At 30.5% G+C, this 15559-nt stretch overlaps 1 protein-coding gene and 1 non-coding gene across 2 annotated transcripts; one reads left to right on the forward strand and one right to left on the reverse strand.

The window, feature by feature from the left end:
* Positions 1–304: 304 nt before the first annotated feature.
* LOC116104966 (TMV resistance protein N-like) lies at positions 305–5193 on the reverse strand. Its single transcript, XM_031391389.1, has 3 exons — positions 5111–5193; positions 2561–3064; positions 305–601 (listed from the first exon to the last, which is right to left on the reverse strand). Exons 1-3 carry the CDS (start codon positions 5191–5193, stop codon positions 577–579), a joined length of 612 nt encoding a protein of 203 aa, XP_031247249.1. The 3' UTR covers positions 305–576.
* An 8446-nt stretch (positions 5194–13639) lies between these two features.
* On the forward strand, positions 13640–13737 carry LOC116104979. Its single transcript, XR_004124001.1, has one exon. It is a non-coding gene; the product is annotated as a U6 spliceosomal RNA (small nuclear RNA).
* The last annotated feature ends 1822 nt before the right edge of the window (positions 13738–15559 follow it).

The raw sequence follows: 15559 nt of genomic DNA on the forward strand, positions 1-15559 counted from the left end.
GACTAATAAGCCTTGTGCAATTGCTTAGATTCAACTCAACAAGCTTATTGAGATTTTGAATAGAAGAGGGATTGATCTCTGACAAACTTGTACAAGACTGAAGAATCAATTCCTGAAGATTTGAGGCTCTTGAGAGATTTGGAATCTCCGTCATGTGTTCGGAGAAACTGAGATCAACAAATTTCAAATTTACAAGATTCTGTAAAAAAAAACAAAAAAAATGACCAACTCAAATTAGTGCCTTGTATTTTTATAATATTCAACAGAAAGAACATTGTATATATACCAAAATACATACCTGAAAGGCATTCCAATGCTTGACTTTGTTGTCTTGCATATCAAGTCTAACAAGACTCTCTGACGGAAAATTTAATGGCAATGATTTAAAGGGGTAATTATTCCAGAAGAAGAATGTTATGTCATTGGAAAAGGATTCAAGTTCTTCAAAACCATACAACTTATTTTCATAATTATCTTGGTATTCTGAGCTGTATACTCTGAAGAATCTTAAGTTATCCATCTTTGACAAAACATGACAACTTAAGCCTGCATTGGTTATTTTTGATACGTCCAAGTTTATGCCTCGTACTGCTTCAATTCCCTAACAGTCAAAAGAGATTATCAGTTAACATACAAGATACTACCATTAATCAAACTCATCAATTAAGCTAACGTATTCTACCCGTAAAATATTAGCCTAATCAAACTAATTTAAGCTTCATACGTAAATTAAGATACACCTTTTTTTTTTTTTTTAATTAAAGATAAATTGTGAATCAATTACAAACATATACTCTAGTGAGTAAGAACATTGAGCTGACTTAAACAAATAAAGATTACGGATTTCAGTAGCAGAGAATAAAAGAAAGAGGATAAGAATAATAATAATAAAAATAACAATTGTTGTGCTAGAAAAATAAGACTATATATACAAAGAACGTATATATGATATATTTCCTTTTGATGTATTTATGTTTTCTTTGAATCAAAGCATATTATTTTAGTATAAAATCTGAACTAGAAGACTGAGACAATACATGAAAGGAAATAATTAATTGTATAACAATAAACAATTTACAAAAAGAGAAAATGTAAATATAGAAGCTTGAGTTTTAAGGAAAACAAAAATATAATCTGATTATAAAACATTTTTCTTTTTTGGCAATTCAGCCTATAGTACGAGGAAGACTTTATTAGAAATAAAATAATAATAATAATAATAAAAAGATACCATGATCTCTCAATAATATCCTTAAACCAGACATTGATTTAAAATTTGTGTAAAAATGTAAGCTCACTCTCAAAGGTATTTATCTATTTATAAATTTGTATAGCTAACCCTTACCTTATATTTTTTAAATACTTTCAAGATATCCACGTGATGACATAACCGAATGTCTTTGCAAGTATCATCTCGAGCAATTTTCCTACCCATTTCTTGAACCAAGTCATGCATTGTTATTTTATTGTAATATGTCATAGACGCCAGACACTTATCAATAAGAACTTGTATTCCTTCCCTTGTAGAGATGTCACAAACATTTAGGATTTCTATCACTGAATCTATGTGTTCCCCTTTAAAGAAACATGCAATATCTAAAAATAAATCCTTCTCCTCTTTCTCAAGTCCATCATAACTAACTCTTAATACTTTATTAATATCCAAAGGAGGACCATTTTCTAGTTTTTTTATTGCACTTTCCCAAAATTCTTTTTCCCTGGAAAACAAATAAGAACCCAACACTTTAAGAGCCAAAGGAAGACATTTGGCATATGAAATTGCTTTGTTCGAGAGCTCCATATAATCTTCAGGAGGAGAGTCTTGTTTAAAGGCATAGTGATTAAAAAGTTGATGAGCTTCCTTCTCTCTTAATCCCTCAACCTTGTATATATAAGCATCATCTACTCCACAATTTCTCAACACTTGTTTATCCCTTGTTGTTATGATAATTTGACTTTCTGAGCTCAACCAATTAAGATTTCCGATCAAATTTTCTATTTGCTGTAAAGATGTCACATCGTCAAAAACAATGAGAACCTTCTTATCTTTAAGTCTTTCTGTTGTGAAGGTGAGTCCTATATTGGGATCTCTATCCTCTAATATTGTGGAAAGAATTTCTTTTTGCAAGTGAGTTAATCTACTACTTTTCTCCGACTCTTCCCTTACATTTTCAACAAAATAGGATCCTTCAAAATGACGCAAAATTTTGTTGAATACAACACAGGCAATAGTTGTCTTGCCAACACCACCTATGCCCCAAATTCCTATTATGAAAACACCATTTGATTCCTTATGCAACAAAGACTCTATTGCTTTTATGGCAAATTCTATTCCAATCAGGTCCATATAATCACTTGGAGACAATTTATTTAGTCTCATCAAAATATCGTCCAAAAATTCATCTATAAATTTAGATTCAGACCTAAAAATAAACAACAAAACAAATTTTAATCAGTTAGAAATTATGTTTATTTAGGTTTCATTCAATTTAAGCGTTAGTAAATGTTTAGTACAATAACAGAATTAAAAAAAAGCGAAGTATTTGGAATTAAAACTCACTTTTGATTATTTATATTCCAGCCAGCAAGACTAGCTGCTTCATTCAAAGCAGTCTTCCATCTCTGCAGCATCTCTAGTTTCTCCTTAGTACGGTTTTCAAGCTCAGCAAATCCATCTCCAAAACTCCCAGTTTGATTCCTTACATCTGATGGATCTACGTGATAGAAAACCGGTATAACAATCTGCTCCTTTATTTTCTTACAGTGAAGGATTTGTTCGAGTTCTTGGAGGCACCATCTAGAAGATGCATAATTTTTTGAGAAAATGATGACTGAAATCTTTGATGCTTTAATGGTATTCAAAAGAAATGATGAAATTTCATCTCCTCTGACAATTTGGTTATCAATGAAAGTACTAATCTTTTTACGACACAAAGCCGCATGGAGATGGCTTGTGAAACCGTTGCGGGTGTCCTCGCCTCTAAAACTAAGAAAGATATCATACTTCTTTGAACGATCATGGTGGAAGAGAAAGAACCAGCCATCGACATCAATTGATGAAATGCTTTTTAGTTGTTAAGTAGACAAAATATTAATAACATTCTTCATCAATCAAAAACCACTTCATTAGAAAATAATTGAAGTAATTGAGAAATAAAAAATTATGATTTAATTATAATTCATTAAATTCCTAGTGATTCTAAAAATATAATTAAAATGATATATAAGCAATTAATAACAATAACGGTTAGAGACACTATTTACCTTTTAATTAGTCTTTGAAGTTTAGATCTAACACTCCAGCTACTGAAACACACTTTGAGACACTATAGGGTGCGTTTGGTTTAGTATTGGATAGGATTTTAGGGATAGTATTGGGTTATTGGATATGGGAGTATTACGAGGTAAATTTTAAAAATTTATAAAAAAGCCCTTAGGTTTACTAATTAAATAAAGACCTAACATGTAAAATGACCAAACACCCCCACCATCTGAGTGTCAGATTCCGGCCACCACCGCCGGAATCTGACCGGAAAATTTCGTTACGGCACGACTTGTCGGATCTGGCCGTAACACGTCGTTAGGCCTTTTCGGCTAGATCCATGGGGGATCTGGCCGGAAAAGGCCAGATCTACGGTTTGTATTGGCCGTCGACGCCGAAAAGGCCAAACGAACGGCCATCTTTAGCCGTCAGCGACGGCCAAAGATGTGGCCGTCGTTTCGTCAACGACGGCCAAGATTTGGCCGTCGTTGACGTCAACGACGCCATTTCTTTGGCCGTCGCTGACGGCCAGATCTGGCCTTTTCCGGCAGATCCGTGGTGGATCTGGCCGGAAAAGGCCACAACGGAAAACTTCCGGCCATTTCTGGTTGGAAGTTTGGCCGTTGTACAGATTCCGGCTATCACCGACGGTGGTTGCCGGAATCTGACAAGTTGGGTTAAGGGGGTGTTTTTGTTAATTTTTAAACTTTTTTTTCAGGGGGTATTTAGTAAAATTAATAACCTTAGGGGTTAAAATGTAATTAAAAAAAATAGGGTAATATTTTGAGAATATTGTACCAAACGCTATTTGAAAAATAGGATCCAGAATAGGGATAAAAATATTAACCGAACGCATACATAAATATTAGTAAATCTTCAACCAAAATTGACTATGTGTTCAGCCTGTTTGAAACATAGATGCATCAATTTCATAAAATTATAAAATAAAATAAATCAAAGAAAAAAACGAATGTACAAAAAAGCCAAGTCTATATGTTACCAAACTAACAAATGGATCTGAATGTTTTTAAATGAGATAGAATTACTCCTGAGAAAGTATGTGAAGCTAGATATAAACTAAAAGTAAAATTATTCAAAAGATATTTTCTAGAACAATATGATGAATATATTAAGTGATATTTCAAAAGAAATTAAAAAAAAAAAATGTGAAAAACTTACAGCTTTGAGAGTGTTTTTTACAAATGAACCGATGCAGAACTGCTTTATCCGATTTTCTCTCTTCTTTACTCACTCTCGAAAGAAAAAAGCTTGGTAAATTGTAGAAGAAATACCAGCAACCTTACAGGAAATTTGATGGAAATTTCATCACAATTATTAACTGATTTTTTTCAGTCTCTATCCTTTATTTCTGCTTTATCATAAGCTGTCTGCCCTTTTCTTTCTTGACTTTGACAGTGAGAATCTTAGGGACGGATTTTCTTTACTGAATTATTGCTATTAAGTTCATATAAAGCATGTGTATACATCAATACTTGCGCTACTAATTAATAATTTTATGAAAGACTCTGTGCGTGTTATAATTCACATTTTTTATTTTTATTTTTTATGGTAATGAGGGTGTCGGATCTAACTAATCTCTGAGGTCCATGAACACTCTACAAAGTTTTAAAAGATCAGATAGTACAATTTTAATGTGGTAGGTGCCCCAAAGTTTAAACCAAAAAACTCAAGAAGGAAGCTGTTGTGTGTGATTTTTCTATTAAGTCGGAGATGTCAGAAGCCTGTGAGGAATAGTTTGACTCAAAATCAGTTCGACTCAACACTTGTCTAACCCAACATTAGCTCACCAAAATATAGCTCGACAGCATAAGCTAATCGCGACCAAACCTGGCAATTATTCGACAAATCACAGATAAGCTCAGATCCCGAAATTTTAGAATGGAGAGATCAACAGCAATGATAACACACATTAGTGCTCAATCGTGAGAATATCGAGTTGCACTTTAAATTTGATGGAATCCCGATAATTTATCTCTTTCCTTTGTTAAATACTTGTATATAAACCCCCTCCAACAATGAGAGATGGGTAGAAATTTGTTCTAGGCACTTAATATTATTTTTGTAAGCTTCCTAAAGCAATAAGAAAAACAGGGGACATAGGCTTAAGTTCTAACTTATCGAACCACTTTAAAAACTGTTTGTATTCTTTACTTTAATGCATTCATACTATACAATACTGATTTTAATTAATATGCACACATTGGTTCTGATTCCATCAAGGTCAATCGGACCATTTTGATGGTGTAAATTTTGCATTAACAGGAGTAACCTCCTTGACCGCTAGATCAACCTCTTAGGGCTTATAATTCATATTATAGTTTTAGATGTTGTTTATTCGCTTGCTCACATATTTTAAAAGCAAAAAAGTACGCCTAGAGATTGCAGTTAACTTTGAAGTTATTCTTAAAAATTTTATGCATTTAGTTTCTCTATTGATGATTTTTTGCATAAAAATTGATGTTCTCAATCTTGTTTACTTTAAATTAATAAATGTGAATTTTTAAATTAATTCTCTTTTTTTTATCTCTTGTAAATTTATAATTTATCCACTGTGAGAAGAGTAAACGACCTTTTTTCCACCCAATAATAGCTTAATGAAACTTTCCATACAGACTTTAAAATATCACTAATACCCAAATTTATATTTTGTTTCCATTTGGCATCATTGCAACCTCACACCACCATAATTACCTTCCCTAATCATCACCCATTAAAACCCTTCAACCCTACTCCCATTGACCCGCGAATTGCCGACAATCGAGCAATTAGGGTTTGCATAGCCGTCCTTCTCAAGTCAAATTCTGATCAATTCCACCACTAAAATCCAACCTCCACTATCAAAACACTCATCGGTCTACCCTCTTCAAAAACCCTAACAACTTGAATGAGTTTGCTCTCTATCGTTATCGAAATATAAATTTGAGTAGTAAAATGGTATTTTAAAAGTCTATGGGTGGGAAAGTGTCATTAAACCATTATTAGGTGGGAAAAAGCACTAACTCCTTTGATGAAGGACAACTCTATTGGCTAGAGCTAATATAACGGGCCATGTACCTCGCAAAAGTGTGCTAAATTGGCCCGGTTATGGGTCTCATGCAATTTATTGAAGGGAAGTGACTCTTAGCTCCCACTATTTTCCTGTCTAACCCCATCTTCAATTTTAAGTGATGATATAATTGTAATAAAAAGAATATTCTTCTTTCTCCATTTTTTCGCTTCAAAGCTTTATATTTACAACTCTCAAAATTAAAAGTAAATTTAAATTAATCAAAATCAACAATAAAGCATGATACAAATCAATCAATGTTTCGTTATCTCACAAATATTAATTAATTTGTTTACAAAATCACTACCTTAACCCTCTTACAACCAAGTAATAGATTCAAAATCCTACGTTGACATAAGAAAAACCTATTTTCATACCCATTAAAACAAAACATTATTTATCATATAAATAGTGATTAATTTGTTTATGAAATCACAACCTCAAAGCTTTTACAATCAAATAATCACTTCAAAATCCCACATTGATAGGAGAAAACATGATTTGATACCCATTAAAACAAAACACCTGGTATCACAAATTTCAATTGAGGAAATTGTGTTTTATTGTTAATTAAAATTTATTTAATTTACTTTTAATTTTTGAGAATTATAAATATAAAACTTTGAAGTGAATAAAATTGAGGAATAAGAATAAATTATTTTATCAAAATTATAACCTCACCTAAAAATAAAGGTGGGCTAAAAAGGAAAACAATGGGGGCAAAAAACAATTCCCTTTATTGAAAAGAGTGGTGTTATTCATTATTAAATAAAATTAATTAAAAGAATTAACTTCTAAATATTTTATATTTTATTACAAAAATACCCTTCTATTTTATTCTTGTATCATTCCTTCTTAAATACTGCCTTCTAAAACACAGTATTAATCAAATACTCTCAACCTTAAATTAGTAATTGCCGGAATGATGCTGGACTGAAGTAAAAAGGTAGAATATGAGAAGGTTTTTTTTACGAACCATCATCTATCAATGCCAATTATAAATTCAAAGAAGAAGAAAAAGTTTATAAAAGCCATTAATTGTGGTCTTATTGTAGAGTCAACGAAAAAGAAATAAAAAGAAAAGTTTTTATTGAAAAACTTGACAAAATTTAATACTTTTGCTGCAATTCATAATCTTGAATTAAAATCACCTGTTTGAAAAATTGGTTATTATTAATATTTAATCTAGATGGTGGGGATATTTTAGTAATTTCAACTGATAACATACTTTTAATTAAAAAAAAAAAAAAAAATTGATAGATGGAGAATGGGGCTTAAATAACACTACTTTATTGAAAAATATCCTTGTCTATTTTACTTTTTACTTTTCATAAAGTGATTGTTACTATAACAGTATAAGATAATTGAAATTTATTTATTTCTTAAATAAATATTTAGATCAGTTTTAGATTGTTTATTCATTACAAACCAAATTCTAATAAAAATTTTATAAATAAATTTTTTATCATTTTTTAAATGTAGTGTAAAGTAGTGGCGGGTCAAACTCTGGTCAATGCTAGTAGACTCGCGTTGATCACAGTTGATTAGTGTTTGACTCTATTCTAATTCTTTTATTAAAAAAAATAATAAAAAAAAAAAAAAAAAAAAGAAGCTATCAGATTTTTTCTTAAGATGATTTTACATATGAATAAAAGATTAATAAATTCATGGTAAAATTTTTCCTCCATTAAATTATCTTTCAGTTTTAAAAATTATTTTAACTTTATTGAATAAGTGCATAAGATTTAGAGTTTATGATACAAAAGTGGGGTGTTAAAAGCATTAATAACGAATAACGAATTAAAGAAGTTTAATAATTTAATATAGAGGTAATATGTAACTATAAAAAATATTAAAAGGTGTGGCTTTTTTAGTCCAATAAAGGGCGGCAAATAGAACAATTAAAATCTAAAACGACACCAATGGTCCAAATGACTCAATAGGAATCATGGCTACCGAGAGTTGCGGATATCGATTATTTTAAAATAATTTAATTAATTGATTTAAATTAATCATTTCAATTTTAAGTTAAATCACTAAAAGTGTTTGGTAAACTATTTTTCAATATGATTATAATTGGATGTGATTATTTTAGAATCAATTTTATAAAAGGTTTCAAAACCTAGACCGGGTAGCTTTTGAAAATATTTTTTTCTTAAAGTTGATTTTACACATAGAATGTCAAATATACCTTTACATATGAATAAATATCTCATGGCGTTTGACCATAAGAGGCATTTGAGTTATTTGTGTCTATAGTTTATATCTTCTGTTAAACATAAACATAATTAGTTTGAATTATTAGTTTGAAATGCTTTTTAGTTCTGTTAAGTAGACAAAATATTAATGACATTCTTCATCAATCAAAAAACACTTCATTAGAAAATAAATTGAAGTAATTGAGAAATAAAAAATTTTGATTTAATATATAATTCATTAATATTCCTAGTAATTATAAAAATATAATTAAAATGATATATAAGCAATTAATAACAATAACAGTTGAGACACTACCTATCTTTTAATTAGCCTTGAAAGTTAAGATCTGACACTCCAACTACTGGAAACAACTTTGAGACACTATAAATATCAGTAAATCTTCAACCAAAATTGATTATGTGTTCAGCTTGTTTGAAACATAGATGCATCAATTTCATAAAATTATAAAATAAAAATAAAATCAAAGAAAAACAGAATGTACAAAAAAGCCAAGTCTATATGTTACTGAACTAACAAATGGATCTGAATGTTTTTGAATGAAATGCAATTGCTCCTGAGAAAGTATGTGAAGCTAGATATAAACTAAAAGCGATTGCATTGTAAAATTATTCAAAAGATATATTTCTAGAACAATAATGATGAATATATTAAGTCATATTTCAAAAGAAATTAAAAAAAAAAAAATGTAAAAAACTTACAGCTTTGAGAGTGCTTTTTACAAATGAACCGATGCAAAACTGCTTTATCCGATTTCTCTCTCTTCTTTACTCACTCTCGAAAGAAAACTGCTTGGTAAATTGTAGAGAAAATACCAGCAACCTTACAGGAAATTTGATGGAAATTTCATCACAATTATTAACTGGTTTTTTTTTTCTTAGTCTCTATCCTTTATATCTGCTTTATCATAAGTTGTCTGCCCTTTTTCTTTCTTGACTTTGACAATTGAGAATCTTAGGGACGGATCTTTTCTTTACTTTGAATTGATTGCTATTAAGTTCATATATAAGCATGTGTATACATCAATACTTGAGCTACTAATTAATAATTTTTATGAACAACTCTGTGCGTGTTATAATTCACATTTTTTAATTTTTATTTCTTTTGGTAACCAGAGTGTTCGGATCTAACTAATCTCTGAGGTCCATTGAACACTCTACAAGGTTTCAAAAGATCAGATAAGTCACAACTTCAATGTGGTAGATGTCTCCAAAGTTTAAACCAAAAAACTCAAAGAAGGAAGCTGTTGTGTGTGATTTTTCCATTAAGCTCGGAGATGTCAGAAGCTTGCGAGGAAATAGTTTGACCCAGAATCAGTTCGACTCAACACTTGTCTAACCCAACATTAGCTCACCAAAATATAGCTCGACTCAGCATAAGCTAACCGCAACCAAACCTAGCAATTGTTCGACAAATCACAGATAAGCTCAGATCCCGAATATTTCAGAATGGATGAGATCAATAGCAATGATAAGACAATCTTGGTGCTCAATCACGAGAATATCGAGTTGTACTTTAAATTTGATTGTAATCCCGATAATTTATCTCTTTCCTTTGTTAAATACTTGTATATAAACCCCCTCCAACAATGAGAGATGGGTTAGAAATTTGTTTTAGGCACTTAATATTTTTTTTGTAAGCTTCCTAAAGCAATAAGAAAAACAGTGGATGTAGGCTTAAGTTCTAACTTGTCGAACCACTTTAAAAACTGTTTGTTGTTCTTTACTTTAATGCATTCATATTCATTACAATACTGATTTTAATTAATCATGCACACATTGATTCCGATTCCATGAAGGTCAATCGGACCACTTTGATTGGTGTAAATTTTGCATTAACAGGAGTAAACCTCCTTGACCGCTAGATCAACCTCTTAGGGCTTATAATTCATATTTCATATTATAGTTTTAGATGTTGTTTATGTAGTAAATTAGTAAAAGTGTTTGGTAAACTATTTTTCGATATGATTATAATTCGATGTGATTATTTTAGAATCAATTTTATTTATAAAAGGTTTCAAAACCTAGACCGGGTAGCTTTTGAAAATCAATTTTTTCTTAAAGTTGATTTTACACATAGAATGTCAAATATACCTTTACATATGAATAAATATCTCATGGCGTTTGACCATAAGAGGCATTAGAATTATTTGTGTTTATAGTTTATATCTTCTGTTAAACATAAACATAATTAGTTTGAATTATTTGTGATTATCTTCTGTTTAAGCTTAATAACTCTGCATGATTATATCTTCTGTTTGCCTTCAACAAAGTCATCTAGACAATTTATTTTCTATGTTTGATTTAAAGGTCTATGTTTGATATATTTTCTCAATTTCATCCTTTAAATATTAGTACAAACGATTTATTTGAGAAAAGAAATCTTCATATATAATCTCAGATGAAAATTACAAAATAATTGAAAAAGACCTAATAATATCATAAATATTATATTGTAATATCGGAGTTCACAAAAATAAAGAATATAGAGGGAAAGACTTTTTAATTTCCTCTGCTTTACTCATTACTTTATAGCTGGTAACAGTATTATGTATCTTGTTGAGGAAACAATTTTATAGAGTCTTATAGGAAACAGTACTTTTTTTTTTAATTTATTTATAGAAATTAACACATGAAACAGACCTAAGCTTCTCAAGGCAAAGGAGAAACTAAATTTATTGATAAAAAAAACAAACTTTCTGAAGATAAGAAATTAATATTCAAAGACCAATTGCTAGAGACAATGTTACTATCACACTTCTCTTTCATTTTTTTTTTAATTAACACTTTTTTCCACCCAAATAATGGTTTAATGACACTTTTTCATCTATAAACTTTTAAAATACCACTTTTCCACCTAAAAAGAAAATCACTTTCCAATTCGGCAACGAATGGAGAGCAAACTCAGTCCATACTATTGGAGATTTTGAAGAGAGAAGACCAGTGAATCTTTTAGTGATGGATTGTTGGATTTTGATGGTCGTGATTAGTCTTAATTTGACTACGGAGGGACGACTATGTAAACTCTAATCGCTCGATTGCCGGTGATTGGCAACATTAGTAAGAGTAAGGTTTGAGGGGTTTCAATGAGTGATGATCGGAAAAGAAAATGGTGATAGTATGGGTTAAAACGATGCTAGAACCAATGATGGGCATGGTAGGTGAGAAAGTGTCATTTGGGTGAGAAAATGATATTTTAAAGTCTATGAGTGAAAAAATGTTATTATACTATTATATGGGTGAGAAAAAGTCAGTTTACTTTTTTTTTTAACTATAATTAACTCGCTTCCTGTAGGAAGATTCATGGCAATTTCGTGACAAATAATTAACTAGTTCTTTTTCTCTAATATATCTGCATTAATATCTATTTTATTAGAAATTGTCAGCCCTTTAACGAGTATGCGTTTAAACCGTGAACATGTTAACCAATTAAAAGTGGCTCTCCCAGAAATATACGAGGGACTGATTTCATATGTTCCTCTTTCAATACATTTGCTTTAATTTCTTTACTTGAAAACATGTCTGCCCACTTCACTTTGTTTCTTCGATTACATATAAGTGATCATTGGACAAATTGAATACATAGTTAAATATATAAGTGATTAAGAGATTAAGATTTTAAGTTAAAATTCTAAATTTAAATATCACAAATATATATATATATATATGCTAAAAATCGTATTGGATCTGACGAGGTCCAATAATATTATAAATGCGTCACGGCCCAAGGCTTTTCCCCAATTCCGATTAAGCTCATGCTTAGGATACTTTGTGAACTACCTACTCTATGAGTTTGATCATCCCATGTGTTAAGCTGAACTAGGTCCAACCTATTCACCCACAGTAGTCCACAATTAGAATCAGAATCCTAATCAATTTCCTCTTTTAATAAGATCCTCAATCTCACCCAAAGAGGAAAGCCTAAATCGATAAAGGCAAGAAATTTAATCTCCTTCCAGAAGGAGAACTCTTCCACTAAGGTAGGATTCACAATCCTACTAGGATTTGGACCTCTTTAGTTTACTATATAAACAAAAGGTAAACCCTCTTATTAGGCATTCAAAAATCATCCCTAAGTTCTAGTATTCTTACTCCCAAGCTCTTTACATATTCCAACGATATCCCGACGTTACTAAAGCCCCCTCAACCGCAAAGGCACCTTCCACAGGTTTATCAAGATTGTCAGTGGCTCGTATCACAAGATTCTATCTATATATATATATATATATATTTCGTTTTTTTTTTTAATATTATCCCACTTGTCTTTCATTTATTTTATTATTTTTAGATATTTGGGTTGTGGTTAATAAAAATGATTAAGATATATGTTATATAAAGAAGTCAAGCACATGTTTAATTCAAGTGTGGATCAAAATTCCAAGTCTTTGTCCACTGTTATTACATTCCTTCTAAAAAAAAAAAAAAAAAAAAAAAAAAACATGAGAGTCAAATAACTTTTACATAATGCATTTGCCAAAAGGCCACAAAAGAAGTCTAGTTACTTTAACGAGCTAATTTTATAAACAATAACCCTAGACCCACAACCTAATCTCGCAACCTCTGACGTGATAATTCGAAATTAGTCAGCTCGCAAATGGGTCATGTCTGCTTACTATGAGTCTCGTCTGCCTATTTGCGAGTTGTTATGTCGGAAATTGTGAGATTGGGTTATAGACCTAATATTACTCTTTTATAAAATATGAATTGTAAACATTATAAAATATAATGTTTTTTTTTTTTTTAAGTTTGAATGGGTTGTAAATCTAGTATTACTCTTTTATAAAATATGAATCTTGCTAGATAGTCCTCTCACAAGATGAGTTTTGATATGGGCCCAATCGGAGTTAGGTTGTGGCATTGAGCCTTAAGCTTTCGGGTCAACTGGAGTTGGGCTTTTGGCATGAACCCAACCAAAGTTGGATTGTGGTATAAAGCCATCTGCTATTGGACCAACTAAAGTTGGGCCTTGACGTGAAGCCTTTTGCTATAGGGCCAACCAAAGTTAGGCCTTAGCGTTGAGCCTTTTGCTATTGGATCTGTCAGGAATCTGATATTGATTTTTGCATCTACAACGAAAAAAAAAAAAAAAAAAAAGTATTTTTAGAGACATCCTATAAAATTGGAATGATACAGAAGATTAGCATAGCCTGCACAAGGTTGACACGTTTATTCTCTCTAGCTTCCTGCTTTAAAGCTTAAGTTCAGTTTGTATTTTTTATGCTAAGTTTTTCTTTGAACACAGGGTTTTTCATGGCAACAAGTAAAATTAAAAGTATTTTACTATTTTTAAAGTTAATTTTGTATCTTTGGTGGAGTTCTTGATGATTTACTAGTTTTAATCTACTTGATAAAAGTTTCTTATATAATCGGTGTTGGTGTGATATTGATATGTTTCTTGAGAAAGCTTCTTGATGATTTCCTAGTTTTATCCATTTCTTAATTTTGAGTAAACATTAATTTTATAGAAGAATCCTTGAGTTAGTTGGATTACGATTTAATGGTTTAGATAGGATTATGTTACTCCAATTACATAAAATAATTCAAATATGTAGTAAAATAAGTGTCAATGGATAATATATAAAGAGAAATATACTCTATTTAATTGTATTTATTTGACATAATTGAACCAACAAATACCAAAGCAATATCAAAATTGCATTTATTTACATAAATTGGTGCTGGGTAGAGTCATGGCAGCTAAGGTTTGAGAGTGTTAGCAATGTTGATGACAAATCGATAACAAATCCATAGTCATTTTTGACCATATGATAATCAAAATGACAAATCCCACAATAAAGAATCTTCATTGTTATATCATTCTTACCATTTGCCCTGCATTATTAATTGCGCAAAAAATCATACCCATTGACAGAGTTAGGATTTTGTTTTAGCGGGTAACTTGAGAGTATAAATAAATGTTGGCTATATGGATTGATACTATTTTCGTAAAACAAAATAAGGCGTATTTTACCAAGGGATTGACAGAACTTACCAGGGTCAGTGAGGGGATGAGCCCCCACTACCCATTAGTGACTCTTCTCCATGGTCATACCCATTTGATATATCATGTGTAAGAAATTAAGAACAAAAATGAAAAGAAAAAAAAAAAAAGAATTATTTTTTCCAAGTTAAAATGCCACCTTCTATTGAAATGGAAAGGATGAAGAATTCCTAAAGAATCGGAAGCTGCCCATCCAAAAGCTCTTTGCGTTTGCGTTTGCGTTTGCTAAATAAATAAATAAATGGTGGATATGAGTGGGTGAGGTCGAAGGTGTTTATATATTTTGTTGAGGATGATTTTGCAGTTGCGTTTGTTTATATTTTAGTTTTAAAGAAAGTTTACGTAATGAGGTATGTCAATTGGGACGTCAAGGGTGAGTATTTAGTAATCAATCATGTTGAACATAATAGTTCCATGAAATTTCAACCAAATTAGTTGTCTAATCTTGAATATTATTTCTTAATTAAATAACTTTTACCTTTCTTCATTAGGCTTAGCTTACCTCCTTCACAAGAAATAATAAGAATTTTTCTATGTCAATCATTTACTGATAATTACTGTTATTTTCGTTTTTAAAATTGTTTTCGGGTCACTATTTAAGAATATTTTAAATGATGAAAAAATCGTTTATTTCAGAATATTGCATTAAAAAATATTAATAACATCAATTTTTTTCGCAAATACTTTAAGAAAAAATATTTTTTTTCACAAAAACAGTTTTGTTATACTGAATTTATATTGATTTGTTTTTAAATTTGTCATTAATTTTAATAAAGTTAATTATGTCTACATTTGGTGTGATTATTTGGTTCTAAACTACTTTGTACAGTTACAAAAAATCTTACCAATTAATTGAATGCATTAAATATATNACATAATCATCTCTGAAAACGACGGATGAAATTAACACAATTATAAGTTATATTTGGTTGATGCTGGAGTTTGACACCAACTACTCTCACCTGTAAGATACTAAGCAAACTTAGAAGTCACACGCAATATGGGGATATTAA

Source organism: Pistacia vera, unplaced genomic scaffold (genome assembly GCF_008641045.1).
Source record: "Pistacia vera cultivar Batoury unplaced genomic scaffold, PisVer_v2 Contig49, whole genome shotgun sequence".
Taxonomy (NCBI): domain Eukaryota; kingdom Viridiplantae; phylum Streptophyta; class Magnoliopsida; order Sapindales; family Anacardiaceae; genus Pistacia; species Pistacia vera.